Source organism: Carassius auratus, chromosome 30 (genome assembly GCF_003368295.1).
Source record: "Carassius auratus strain Wakin chromosome 30, ASM336829v1, whole genome shotgun sequence".
In the NCBI taxonomy this organism is placed as follows: Eukaryota; Metazoa; Chordata; class Actinopteri; order Cypriniformes; family Cyprinidae; genus Carassius; species Carassius auratus.
In genome coordinates this window covers 5,449,229-5,464,471 of record NC_039272.1, presented here as the reverse complement: position 1 = coordinate 5,464,471, position 15,243 = coordinate 5,449,229, and the positions used below count along the sequence as shown (strand labels likewise).

The following is a 15,243-nucleotide window of genomic DNA, read 5'->3' as shown; positions in this document are numbered from 1 at the left end:
ATGAAGACCCATTAACCCTCTCTGAATGTGATGAAATGATTGTATAATTGAGAATATGATAATTAATCTCTGTCAAAGCCGAGCAATCGTGAGATATGAAACATCACAGAGCCAGCCGGCATCAGCTTTACATTAGAGAGGCTTGCCTTCCCTGCACCTCAATTTATTGCAGATTGTTATTTTTCAAATCAATTTATCTGTGTTTGCGGTGGATTTCAGCTGTTCAAGTATTGCATGCAACATTTTAATAATGTGAAAGGAAAGGGGTGGAAAGTTTCCAAAAATTGATTTGGGAAAGTTTTAGATGCATTTAAAACTCCATATACATTAGGGCTGTTGAGTACTTCCAATTTTTTATTTTTTGCTTTACCTGGTGTGTTGTTTAATTAATGACAAATTAATCACACCTCAATTTTTGCCTGAGGAATTACCCCTGAAAGATTATTTGAAGTCATTATTGTCTTCCAATTAGAAAATAAGTGTACAGACATTGCAATAGTATATAAATAAATTTTTGATACAGTATTGCATAAATTATATTAATAAATTGTTATAATTTTTTATTTTGTGAATGTTCAAATGTTACAATGAAATGACACTGATCAACATGAAACTAAATCTGCCAATTGGTCACTCATTCATTCATTCAGCCAATTATATTCACATGAAGCAAGTGACTGTCATGAATGGGTCACAGAATCACTGGCTTCGTTAACATCTGCGGATTCATTCAGCAAAAAAAAAAAGGAAAAAAAAGAAAAAAATCAATATTTTTCCATAGTTAGTTGTGCCAAACTAACACATTAAATCGACAGTCCTAATATAAATATATTATAATTAGAGATGTTGATTTAACGTGTTATTCAATGTACTTTTATAAAAAAAAAATAAAAAAAATCCTTATGATATAGTTAAGCGATATCACAAACAACGAGTGCTGTTTTCATTATGAACAGCATAGGTGCAAACGTGATATTGATGTTATAACACGGTCCAATAACTAAGAACTTAGTGTGTTGTTCTCAGAACGTATATATTATTCCTATTAAAGCAATAGCAGAACTGTTGTCTCCAAGCAACACACAATTTCTGAATGAATCTGAATTTTGAATGAATTGTGTGAATGAATCGGAATGACTGGCTTATACATTACGACATTTACTGCCAACTACTGGCAGTTTTAGTTTCTTATTTAGAGATTAATTTTATATATAAAAAAAAAATCCTATTTACAATTACGATAAAAACTAAAAAATCTAAAAATAAAAATAAAACATCCATATTAAAATAAAAGCCTTTTCAAAGTGTTAGTTGAAATGGGATTATACGATTAAACAGATTATTTAATTTCCACATTGCGTAATTATTTAGATAAAAAAACTGTAATCGATTGACAGCCCTAATTATAATATTTAAATGTAAATAATTTTAATATTGTGGTATATGGTTCTATGAATAAATATATATATAAATGTATATATAAATTAAATGGCAAATGTCTGTCTCACATAGGACACTGAGATCCTGAACACAGCGATTCTGACCGGACGGCGCGTTGCCATCCCGGTCAAGGTTGTTACCGTGGAGCAGGACGGAACGGTGAGAGAGGTTGATGACCCCGTGACCTGCATCTCCACAGATGAGGATGTCCTCAAGGTGAGAGCTCACCTGCTTTATATCTCAGGGTACCACCTTCATCCTGTGCCCCCCACTCTCCATCAAAAGTTAAGACAGGAGTGGGGACTTCATCTTGCAAAAAGTAGAAGCGACAGGTTCCAGGGTGACTCTGGGAAGCCCAGAGTGGAGGCAGATGAACAGATGAGAAAAACATAATGTGCCTGCGAAAGCTGTTACCCCCCCCCCACCTTCCCCACCACTACACCTATTCTTTTTTTCTTTTTTTAGTTGCTTTGAGTTGCAAAGACATTTGGGAAGTATTCACGCTCAGAAATGCAAACATACACAAAAAAGACATTTACAGAACTGAATAATGGTCGGGAAGACAAACGTGAGATGAGTCACATGAAACGACTGAGCTGATGCAAATTAAGACATGAAAGGTAGCAGAACCGACGAAAGAATGATGGAACTATAAGGATGAAAAATTCTGATGTAACAGGAAGAAACACCTTCAAATATAAACAAACCAACCACGCCATACCCGTCTGATTATTTATTCAAGTATTGTTCAACTTCTGCAGTATTTATGCACAAAAATGTTCAGATGCAAACTGGTCGTTTTACTCAACCTGTGACGTATTTGATCTTCCCGTTTTGGTGTTCACTGGACTAGAGATGATCTTCTAAGGTGACATTTAGGTGACATTTAGGCGTTCAAAACCGCTAGATGGACTGTTTTTTTTTTTTTTTTTTTTTTTTTTTTTTTTTTAAATACTGCTTTTTTGAGAGGAGTTTTCTGTTCAGACTGTCTGACAGCTCAAACTAATCACTTAGTGCATGTGTATGCATATATTGTACATGCATATAAAATGATTGTAGAATATACTCTTTGAATATAACTCTTTGTGATACTCTTTGTGTGATATAAATTAAATTAACTAGGCATACATTAAATGATATAAATATAAAAAGCATACAGAAGCATTTTAGCCATCTACAATTTAGAATGCCTGGAATTTTTATTTTTAATAGACTAATAAATCAATGTGCGTGCACTCTGTGTGTGATTTGGTGATATAGTCTACTTGATAACGTCAGATTGCACATCATTACAACAACACTTACCATATTATTCCAGAGGATACACTGTATATAACACAACCTAGCCTCGACTTCAGAATCAGAAAGAGCTTTATTGCCAAGTATGCTTGCGCATACAAGGAATTTGTTTTATTGACATAAGCTTCCAGTACACAGAGACAACAACGCAGACAAAAAAAAAGTTAATATAAAGACAAATATTGCAAAATAAATTGAAAAATTATTTGAAAGAACAGTTGTGCTATAGATGATAATGGAATAGAATAGAATGAGATGCAGGGATGTACTGGGATGGATGTGGTAACAAAAATAAAAAAAGGATATTGCACATATTTATTGTGTAAGTGGGGAACATTTAACTGTTAATGAATTAGATTGCCTGGGGGAAGAAATTGTTCTTGTGCCTGGCTTTGCTGGTATTTGCTGCTCTGAAGCGCTGGCCAGATGGCAAAAGTTCAAAAAGGGGAACTTGGATGTGAGGGATCCAGAGTGATTTTCTGAGCCCTTTACCTCATTCTGAATGTATACAGTTTTTGAAGGGTGGGCAGGGGAGCACCAATAATCCTTTCAGCAGTCCAAACCGGTCTCCGTAGTCCTCTCCCAATTCTGATTATGTAGCTGAACCAAACCACACAGTTATTGAAGTGCACAGGACAGACTCAATGAAAGCTGAAGAAAACTGTTTCAACAGCTCCTGTGGCAGGTTAAACTTCCTCCGCTGTCAAAGAAATTACAAACTTTTTTTGGTTCTTTTTAACAGTGGAGTCAATGTGATCATCCCACTTCAGGTCCTGAGAGATTGTGGTTCCCAGGAATTATAATCCGGGGGTGTTTCTCCTGAAGTCCACTGTTTTGAGCGTGTTCAGCTCAGGGTTGTTAAGACTGCACAAGACAGCATGCTGCTCAATATCTTGTCTGTAAGCAGACTCATCACCATCCTGGATGAGACCGATGACTGTAGTGTCGTCTGCAAACTTTAGGAGCTTGACGGAGTGGTCTTTAGAGGTGCAGTCGTTGGTGTACAGGGAGAAGAGCAGTGGGGAGAGAACACACCCCTGAGGTGCACCAGTGTTGGTGGAGCAGCTGTTTGACATGAATTTCCCCAGTCTCACTAGCTGTTGCCTATCTGTCAGAAAGCTGGTGATCCACCGACAGATAGAGCTAGGAACATGAGTGGAACTTGAGTGGAAAATAAAATCATTCGAGGTTGTGCGTGGCATGCACTTGTTTGCACTTGAGCAAATGTGTTTTTAGGAGTCTAACTTGCAAATGCCAAACCATTGATTCATTTAACATGCTTTCCTGTAGTCTGTGTTCTTCTGACTATTTTGTAGTAAGTAACGAATACACTTAGTGGAAATGTATTGTAGTAAAGTATACATATTAATTAGGAAATGTAGTTTTAAGTAAAAGTTGGCTGAAATATAAAAACTCAAGCACAGATACAAGTACTGTAACAAAGTATTTTTACCTCATTACATTACACCACTATATATATATATATATATATATATATATATATATATATATATATATATATATATACAGTATTGTTCAAAATAATAGCAGTACAATGTGACTAACCAGAATAATCAAGGTTTTTCGTATATTTTTTTATTGCTACGTGGCAAACAAGTTACCAGTAGGTTCAGTAGATTCTCAGAAAACAAATGAGACCCAGCATTCATGATATGCACGCTCTTAAGGCTGTGCAATTGGGCAATTAGTTGAATTAGTTGAAAGGGGTGTGTTCAAAAAAATAGCAGTGTGGCATTCAATCACTGAGGTCATCAATTTTGTGAAGAAACAGGTGTGAATCAGGTGGCCCCTATTTAAGGATGAAGCCAACACTTGTTGAACATGCATTTGAAAGCTGAGGAAAATGGGTCGTTCAAGACATTGTTCAGAAGAACAGCGTACTTTGATTAAAAAGTTGATTAGAGAGGGGAAAACCTATAAAGAGGTGCAAAAAATGATAGGCTGTTCAGCTAAAATGATCTCCAATGCCTTAAAATGGAGAGCAAAACCAGAGAGACGTGGAAGAAAACGGAAGACAACCATCAAAATGGATAGAAGAATAACCAGAATGGCAAAGGCTCAGCCAATGATCACCTCCAGGATGATCAAAGACAGTCTGGAGTTACCTGTAAGTACTGTGACAGTTAGAAGACGTCTGTGTGAAGCTAATCTATTTTCAAGAATCCCCCGCAAAGTCCCTCTGTTAAAAAAAAGGCATGTGCAGAAGAGGTTACAATTTGCCAAAGAACACATCAACTGGCCTAAAGAGAAATGGAGGAACATTTTGTGGACTGATGAGAGTAAAATTGTTCTTTTTGGGTCCAAGGGCCACAGGCAGTTTGTGAGACGACCCCCAAACTCTGAATTCAAGCCACAGTACACAGTGAAGACAGTGAAGCATGGAGGTGCAAGCATCATGATATGGGCATGTTTCTCCTACTATGGTGTTGGGCCTATTTATCGCATACCAGGGATCATGGATCAGTTTGCATATGTTAAAATACTTGAAGAGGTCATGTTGCCCTATGCTGAAGAGGACATGCCCTTGAAATGGTTGTTTCAACAAGACAATGACCCAAAACACACTAGTAAACGGGCAAAGTCTTGGTTCCAAACCAACAAAATTAATGTTATGGAGTGGCCAGCCCAATCTCCAGACCTTAATCCAATTGAGAACTTGTGGGGTGATATCAAAAATGCTGTTTCTGAAGCAAAACCAAGAAATGTGAATGAATTGTGGAATGTTGTTAAAGAATCATGGAGTGGAATAACAGCTGAGAGGTGCCACAAGTTGGTTGACTCCATGCCACACAGATGTCAAGCAGTTTTAAAAAACTGTGGCAATACAACTAAATATTAGTTTAGTGATTCACAGGATTGCTAAATCCCAGAAAAAAAAAATGTTTGTACAAAATAGTTTTGAGTTTGTACAGTCAAAGGTAGACACTGCTATTTTTTTGAACACACCCCTTTCAACTAATTGCCCAATTGCACAGCCTTAAGAGCGTGCATATCATGAATGCTGGGTCTTGTTTGTTTTCTGAGAATCTACTGAACCTACTGGTAACTTGTTTGCCACGTAGCAATAAAAAATATACTAAAAACCTTGATTATTCTGGTTAGTCACATTGTACTGCTATTATTTTGAACAATACTGTATATATATATATATATATATATATATATACAGTGCCCTCTATAAGTATTGGAACAATAAATACAAAATATCTTTCTCTGCTGCGGAGTGAATACATTTGCAAATATGATTAAAAGATGAATATGCGACAAAACTTTAGAATGTCACGTTTTATTATTAGGGCTTTTGACACATACAGTACACGTTTTACCAAATAAAAAGGACAGCACTTTTAGAGTTCATCCCACTATTTGATGTGAGCGTAAGTATTGGAACAGCTGAATTTAAGGCAGATTTAAAAGATTAAAAGCTAATATTTAGTTGCAGATCCCTTGCATGGAATCAGAGCATTGAGTCTGCAACCCATAGACATCACCAGACTCTTGGTCTTATGCTTCGAAATGCTTTTCCCAAAGCTTTTAATGCGGCCATTTGCCAAAAGTTTCTGTCTTTAGTCTCCTCTTTAGCTGGTGAAATTAATGTTCAATCGGATTTAAATCTGGAGATTGATTTGGGCAATCTAAGACTTTACATTTCGTTGCCCTGATAAAGTCCTTGACTGAACTGGCAGGGTGTTTTGGGTCATTGTCCTGATCCAATATGAAGTGCTTTCTAATGAGTCTGGTAGCATTTTCTTGAATATTGGTAGCCAAGATGATTTTGTACCCTTCCAAATTCATTCTGATACTTCCATCATACATTAAGTCTTCATTAAAATGAAGAGGTCCTTTTCTAGAGCCCATGCCATGACACCACCTCCACCCAGCTTTACAGATGAGCTTGTATACTTACTGTAGGATCACTTGCAGTTCCCAGTTTCTCCACACTTTTGCTTTCCAATTACTTAGATAAAGGTTCATCTTTGTCTCATCGGTCCATCAACTCAGTTCCAAAACTCTACTGGCTCGCATTTGTGAAGAATCTTGCCTTTCTATTTTTGGTGTTGATCAGAGGTTTGCATCTTGAAGTGTAGAATCTGTAATTCTGTGTCAAATTCTGCTGCGGTCGGTAGATTGACAGAGCATCACCCCAGCTTTCTGGAGGTTGTTGGTGATTTTACAGACTACTGTATTTTAGGGTTAAGTTATGTATGTGTGTGTGTGTGTATACACTGTAATATAAATATACATATATATTTGTGTGTGTGTGCATACAAAACTAAGATTTGTAAGGTCTGTTACAAAACTTTAGGATTTGTTGCATTAAATTAAATTAAACAAGAAGTTTGTTACTTCAAAAAAAAAATTTAATTGTAAAATGTAATACGGTTTCTTCTGTACTTTTGAAATTAAATATCAAATAATATATAAAATAAATACAGCCTACATGAGCATAAGAAATATCTTTTTTTTTTTTTTACTTTTGAATGATACTTTCTTAGCAGTTTTGCTTTAATTAGCATGCTTACATGGTGCTTTAACTGTTATAATGAAGGGAAGTAGTGTCATTGTTGTACTCTACATTTCCTACTCTCTTTCTTTTGTAAAAGATAAAAAACCCTTTATTTTTGGGGGCCGATGGTCAATTGTTCCCTCGGGGGTTGCGTGGAAGTAGCATCAGAGTCTGTGTTGTCATGCTCTCCTGAGCTCTGAGCTAATAACTGAACTTTCCATGGTGCTGAGGCAATTTCCATTTACAAGCAGCAATATGTAGTTTAAATATAATCAATACCCGGTAACAATGAAAAACCCATTCCAGAGCTTTAATGCAAGGTTGAACAACAGAGTGTGTTATTAAGGAAATTACAGGACGCTTATTTTCTTTTGGTGTAGTGATGGGGAAAAAAGAGCATCAGGATAGAAGAGAATCTGCTTCATGACAGAAACATGTGGTTGGGAAATTGCGGCAGGTGTAGCTGTCTACTTGCAGTTGTCATAAAAATGTGTGTCTGACCTCCGGCTGACATGCGTGACAGGTGTAAACAGGAAACATGTTGGTGCTGCAACTGTGGACGAGATCCAGAAGTGCACCGTCAGGATAAACTCAACTACAGGAAATGTTCACAAGGCTAACACACCCCAGCTTTATTTTTTCCAGGGGTTCTCAAACTTTTTGGGGTCAGGGACCCCTTGAAGAGTAGAATTTTTTTTCCAAGTACCCTCTCTAAAATGTAACAGTAATCAAGCATACGATTGCTAGAGTTTGTACTGATGGCATTTTTCCGTTTTAACTTTTCTGGACTCTGTTTGATTAGTTGAATTGAATTGTAGCACTCAAAAAGTATGACCGATTAATTGAAACAATACAGTTTATAGCATTTAACAACAATTTCAACTTCCATTTCTTTGTTCCCAAATTCAGACATTTGCTTTTTAATTATTCTGGGTTCTAATTTAATGGTTTAATTCACTTTTAATCAAAACAAAGCACGCCTAATCATATAAATTCATAAAACTTTAACAACTTAATTTTTTTTTAAGTTTTAGAAATTCTGTTTTGTCTGTTTTAATTGTTCTGGTTTTATAATTTAATACAAATATTGTCAAAAGCAATGTGAAGGCATCGATCATTACCAGTTTAGTCTTTTAAAATTAAATCAAATGGAACAATTCCTTTTTGTTTTTTTGGCAAAGAGTGCTGCAAAACAGGTTTACTGTTAAAACTAAAACACAGTTTTTTACAATTTAATTATTACTACTACTGTGAATAAGTTCATCCTGCTGTAAAATATTTCTGTCACAATTTCTTCAAGTTAATCCGAACCTTTATTTTGACGGGCTGTCATAAAAGCCTTGGAAATTCTGCGTACATGATGTGACGATAGTTTTTCTCAAATGAAATGGTAAAATGTTGTAGTGACTCTCAGAGCAGCTCTGAAGATGAAGTTCTCATACAGTGAGACGGCAGATGTTGAAAACACCACGAGAGTCACAGATGCTTGAATATGTGTTAAGCACACAAAACCTGTCCCATTCCTTCACACAGGCACACGCAGAACATGCAGAATTCATAATTAAATAGCAGTGTTTTTGTGATTTAGTTTTCATACAGTAGTCCATATCACAATTTGATGACCATAATCCACGTTATACGCAAACTTTATTTGTGTTACTGCCTTCTGCGATTCCATTGCATTTTCTGCTGAAATCGTAGGACCCTAAAATTATTCTGCAGATCTCCAGCTATGTGTGGTGGACACAATATAAAAGTTAATTATGGCAGGAAATACAGCTCATGTGTTCCTTCTCAATGGCAAACGAATTAATGAATTCAGGGTTGAAGTAACGGATAATGTCGCCCTTTATAAAAGATGTCACCCTGCAGGTTGAGGTGTGAATGCGATCTTATCTTTATCGTCACACACTGTGGTTAATCAGTTCCACGTTTGTGTGGGTTGAAGGGCTCTCGTAATGATGGCTGATCAAATAAATAAAGGAGCAGGCTAAAGAGATCCCATAGGCTTTAGCGCTCAAATCCCACTGTTTAACCAGCGTCTGTGAGAGCGAGGCCACGGCCTTAATTGGTTCCTGTGAAGACTCCCTCAGTAATGTCTGCGGTAATTGAATTTGACAAAGAACAAGAAGGACAGAAGCATGGAGAGGCAGAGGTTTTGAGGACACACAAAACAAAGAGGATTATAAATCTTTCACATCCTCACCCCTTTTTTTCCTCTGCCTTTCACATTTTTTCCCTTCTATCTGTTGTAACGTATTCATTTATTGTGTAAAATGATTGGATTTTACTGTATCTGTGCTAGTGGAGACATTGCAGGTGTCCTCTATGTAAGAGAGAGTGCGGTGCAGAGAGCTGTACGGTGCTAATCTGTTTAATAACTCATTCACTTTACAGTGACAGGCAGGCAGATATCCGGCGAGCCCGTAATCGGGTAAAACTCTGATCGGGTTACAAGCATCAGGCCGCTCCTATTGTCAGTTTCAGCTGAGCTGCACAGAAACAACATATGTTTGTTAAGAGAGAGAGGGAAAGAGGGCTGCAGTGTGTGTGTGTGTGTGTGTGTGTGTGTGTGTGTGCACGTGCGTTTTTAATTATTTCTCATCCAAAATCGTTACTTAGCTATGATCAATCTTTCATTAAGATTACATTAGTCATTTTTATAAATCGTGGCCATGAATCCAGTGATGCTGATTAATTTTTTATTACTGGAAACCCTCCAGATCTTAATATGAGGGATCTTTATGTGGGTACATTTTTTTAGCATTTTTATAAAAAATATTTTTTGCAAGCAACTTTAAACTGGAAGCCCTGCTAATTCAACTTAAAATGGCCTGCTATTTTAGTATCACCGAGATACTATTATAGTTTTATTATTATTTTACATTACATTTCTATTTATCATTTCATATTTTAATTGTATTTAAAATGTTAGTAATTGTGTTATGTCATGTAATTCTAAATCTAATGTAATAACATATTATTTAAAAAAAAAACAAAAAAACATGGTCAACTGTACTGTTTTGACAGTTCTTTAGCAATTGTCCTCATGCTTTTCTCTTTTCTTTCAAATGTAAGTATCTATTTTGTTACTAGTGTTGAATACTTAGAAAAGAGTGGGCTGTTATAGTGCATAATCAGAAGAATTTCAATAATATGGACATAAACTGCTCATGACCCCCATAAACATCACAGCCGCTAATCAATCACCTGGACGCCCTTTTAAAACTATATAGATATAGCTTCTTTCTGAGCTCGTGATGTACAATGGATATGGCTAAGCTCCCATAATACTGCCGTCTCTGCCCAGTGGACCCGTAACTCACAACTAATGGACCTTGTGAGACCCTCCCAGGGGCTTTTTCCAGCTCTGGCAATAGCCTTTGACCTAACCTTCCTCCTCCTGTGAGCCCACGTGAGAGAGTAGGAAGGAATCAGTTAACCTTCCTCCCCAAACCCTCCCCTTCCCAACGGGAGCTATTAAACGCCTTTTTAAAAGCATTCTCAGGCTCACGTGATGGCCAATGGATTTTAAACACATGACCGAGTGTCAGTCGGAAACTTTGCCCACACAATCCATGATAAAACGGCTAAGCATGCATATGCCCTGCTTATGTTCTTGTGTGTTTATGTATATTATTTCTCAGGCAAAATGCTGACAGATGCTGTAAGTTATCTGACATGCAGCATTCTGACAGACATATGGAAACTTTCTGTTAGGTTAAAAGGTCTTTTCTCCTGAATTATTCAACAATATGCTGTTTTCTTCACCATAAACACCTTAGAACAAAGCTTCCATCTGTGTGTGTGTGTGTGTGTGTGTGTGTGTGTGTACAGATAAACTACTCAAACAGACGCTGTGGAAAATGAAACTGACATAGCTGCTGGTGCTGTGCTGTGATGGCAGTATTTCTAATCAGATTCACTTCACATGATATGATAGCAAACTGTGTTAAGTAACCAAATACACACGCTCACACAGATGGATGCGACGCTTTAAGGTGTTTATGAGAAATAATGGCAGATTGTAGCTGAGATGCAAATTTTAAACCGGCAAGCTGACATTCAGTGTTTACTGATAACTTTTAAACATGCATTTAATTTTCGCCCGGTCATTGCAGCGAACCTGTCCGAGTTGGTTTTGAGGTCTTTTTGGCTTCATCATACTGCTCTGTTTTGTAAGGACACTATTTGTGGGAATATGTGTATCTTTTGACTCGTCTCTAAGAAGGGCTTTGTTTTTAGTTCATCTCCCAAAGAGGATATGTTTGATGAAGGTTTAGACCACTAATAATAATATCAGACATATTGGGGACACCTATGACTTATATACCTATGCAAATATTATGTAAATATGCCGCATATCAATTTCAGAAGTTTGAAAAAGACCTGGCTTCCCTTTCTAGGACAAACTGACTCGCAGAAATCAACCCGCCTGCCCCAAGTGTTTCAGAGAGCTGCAGAAGACTGAACATTTTGTGATCATTTACTCTTACCCTCATGTAGTTTCACACATTTATACTTATATATATATATATATATATATATATATATATATATATATATATATATATATATATATATATATATATATATATATATATAATTTTTTTTTTTTTTTTTAAGGTGGCAGGATTGAATGTTCACAAGCAAGAATGAAATTTAAGAGCTATATGGTGGAGAGGAAGATTTTTTATCAAAATAACATTCAGTACATTTTCAAAATTATCCTACATTTTTTATTTATTTATTATTTTTTTTGCAGTTTAGATTTTTACTAAATGTTCCTTTGAGAAGAAACAGATGCTTACCATGCAACAAAATATGGAAGACTGGGGCTAGTTATGCTATTTTTGGTCAGTGAATATTTAATAGTGTATATTTTCTCCACACCTTAGTTTTTGCCACCAAAAAAATAAATAAATAAACTTTTTAAATTGAATATTTTTGTTGAACACACATTGACACATATGGGGTAAGTTGTCATAATGGAATGTGCCATTTAGAAGATATACTGAATAGCAAAACTATTATGTAACAATCAATTTATAAAAAAGCATACATTTTTCATTTATTTGTTTGTTTTATGGATACATCAAAAAAAAATGAAAAAAAAAAAAATGTAAAAGATAACACACATTGTATATTATGATATGATATTGTAAAGAAGTATTGTAATACCTTTGTTAACAGTGGTTTCAGAATATGGTACACATGGCAAACTGTAGTTTATTTTTATTGTGCCTTTTTCTTATTTTTTGGAGCTTGACAGCCCTTACTTTCCATTCACCTTTGTTGCATGGAAACATGCTAGTTTGATTTCAACAGAATAAAAAACAAAACAAAAAAACATGCAGGTTTGAAATGAGCGTGAGTAAATAATGACCTTTTATTTTGTTAAACATCTAGCTTGAGTGAATGTCTGTTTGTAAGTATCCGAGTAAGTGAAAAATTAGTACAGATCTGATGATGCCATGAACTAAAGAGTTTGTGACTCACTAATGACTGCTGATTGCATGCTCTGGTAAAAATAATTTTCATGGTGAATAAGCATTTAAGTGTATTTGGAATAAGCTGAAACTACATCAACAAGAATCTTGCATGCAGATGAAAAGCACTCTTGATTGATTAAAGATGTAAGACGTAAGGTTAGCATCACACTTTTGAACTCTGCGTCGCCTCTCTCTCACTCTGCCTATTAATCTTCCTTCATCTCTGTGTTCCTCGGTGATGCTCTGATCATTTGCAGAGCTTTTAAGTCCCACGTCATGAATGCAAGGCGACAGGCAACCATGAGCTCTATGATCAATCAGAAAAAAAATCAAATTATGCTAAGCTAAGTACTCTGAGAGTCAACATATGGAGAGAGAGAAAGGTTTATACTATGTGGGTCTAATATCAGAAATCTTACTCTGAAGATGTGCATTTTGAGAAATCACCTGAAGGGGAAGATTGACAGATGAAGTTTTAAACTCATCATGTATGTTTAACAGTGCCAGATTCCCACACGCGGCACCATGGGAGTCTCTAACCGCAGGCAGTGTCACATTTAGAACCTGGAATCTGAATGCATCGCCTTCTGCAGTGGAAATGCTCTAAATTCAAATTCAATCACAGTGTAAACTCTTTGGAAGAAAGGCCAGCTTGGATGAGCGGGTAACTGTAACTCTATATCACTGTTGATGTGAGTGCAAACTACAAACTAGTTCAGAGACCAAGTGGTTCTCAGCATTAATGTAGTTTGTGGCCGTGGGATTGGTTTATTGGCAAGGACGTCTCAAAATCAGTCAGAGTATACCAATGTACAGTCACGCAGATGTAAAAAATTTGGCAGTGTTTATGGATTCAACGGATTCAATTTTCTTGACATATGGCATATATTAATTTTATCCTTCAAGATTTATTTTTTATTTATAAAAAGTTTATTTCAGTTATTCAAAGCTTATTATAAATGTTAAAAAAGTTCTGCTTAATATTGTAATATGAATATTTTTTTTAGGAGTCAAGATACATATATCTGTTATATATATATATAGTTCTTTGATAAAAAGGTAAAAATAATTGCATTTATTTGAAACAGAAATATTTTGTAACAATTTAAATGTCTACACTTTTACTTTTAATCTGTGTTATGCATCCTTTGTAAATAAAAGCATTTATAAAAAAAAAAATACTGACCATCATTTTTTCCAATTATTTACAATATATAAATAAGCTAGGCTATCTGATAAATGCTAAAACTTATTTGTTATATTTTGTGCATTAATAAAATATTCCACATAATAATCTTAATATTTGCATTATTGAATACATTCATACGTGCTTAAACACAACCTGCAAGTTAACGTCTTTAGAATTCCATAGATGCATTAATTAAATTTCTAAAAGTAAATAAAAATACTTTAATTTTACAGATGGAAATGACACATGCTTGTAATACATTCGATGAAAGTGTTCAGTATCTTAACTTTGTTCCCAATCTAAATCTACGCTCTTGATGTAGTAGCAGGTTCGTCAGAGCATAAGGAAGTTTAGATGCATGTGTGCATTCTCCAGCATCATGCTGTAAAAGCAGTAAAAGTGAAGATGATCCCTGTGTGGGATCATCTATCTGTTTTAAAAACCTCTCTTTGTACCCGAGCATTCCTCTGCAAGCAGTGAACCAGAGATGCTCTTGCCTGTCTAGGAAATTGATTCCACCCCTTCCAGCTGATGCCCACCATCTTTGTCTTCCCCTTTATTTCTGTTCCTCTCTCCCTCTCTTACCTCCTCTTTGCCCCCTACCAATCTCCGTCTCTCTCTTCTCCTCCTTCACCGCGGCAGAGAAGCAAGTGCCAATTCTTCCGAGTAATTTGCGAGCTGGGTGGATGATGGGATTGGTGGATTGTGGCACCTGGCGCTGTTTTGCATTGTCAGCCAAATAATCTGTGATTTATCACTCCAGAGATGAGCAAAGAGTGGAGGAAGACACAGAACAGAAAGAGTGGAATGAATTAAAATTGAGAACAGGAAAAGCAACATTCTGCTGGTAGAAAAGTAAAACTGAGAGCAGATCAACGCAATAGTTGTGGCTTTTTAAAATTCAAAATAAGTGATTCTGTAATCTGATGAGGTTCATAAAAAATGATACTTTTGTCGCAATTTGTGAACATGAACATAATTTGCTTTAAAACATAATTTTGTAGAAATAATTAGTCATTTTTATCCTATTGTTTACTATGTTTATTTGCTTGGTCTGTGTTGTTGTGGGTTTTGGTTCTTTAGCTGTTGTAGGCTTTTAAGATTACAGAAATCATGTGGCAAAGTGATATGGACATGTAATGTGGTCAAAACCTGCCTGGAACTACTTTACCTGTGCTTTCCCTGAAAATAATTGCACATCTTAGAATGTTCATCAGCCAATCAGATTTGAGCTTCATTGGCCCTGTAGTATAAAAAAAATTTGTATATCCTTTTTTTGTGTGTGCGTGTAGGAG

General features: G+C 35.9%; 1 protein-coding gene across 2 annotated transcripts in view; it reads left to right on the top strand.

The window, feature by feature from the left end:
- The window catches only part of LOC113048969 (transmembrane protein 132C-like), a 182,812-nt gene that overhangs the window by 155,071 nt on the left and 12,498 nt on the right, over positions 1-15,243 (top strand). For both annotated transcript variants that reach the window (XM_026210957.1, XM_026210956.1), the window contains one exon: positions 1,513-1,656. In XM_026210957.1, coding sequence (XP_026066742.1) covers positions 1,513-1,656 — 144 coding nt within the window. The remainder of the gene's footprint in view (positions 1-1,512; positions 1,657-15,243) is intronic.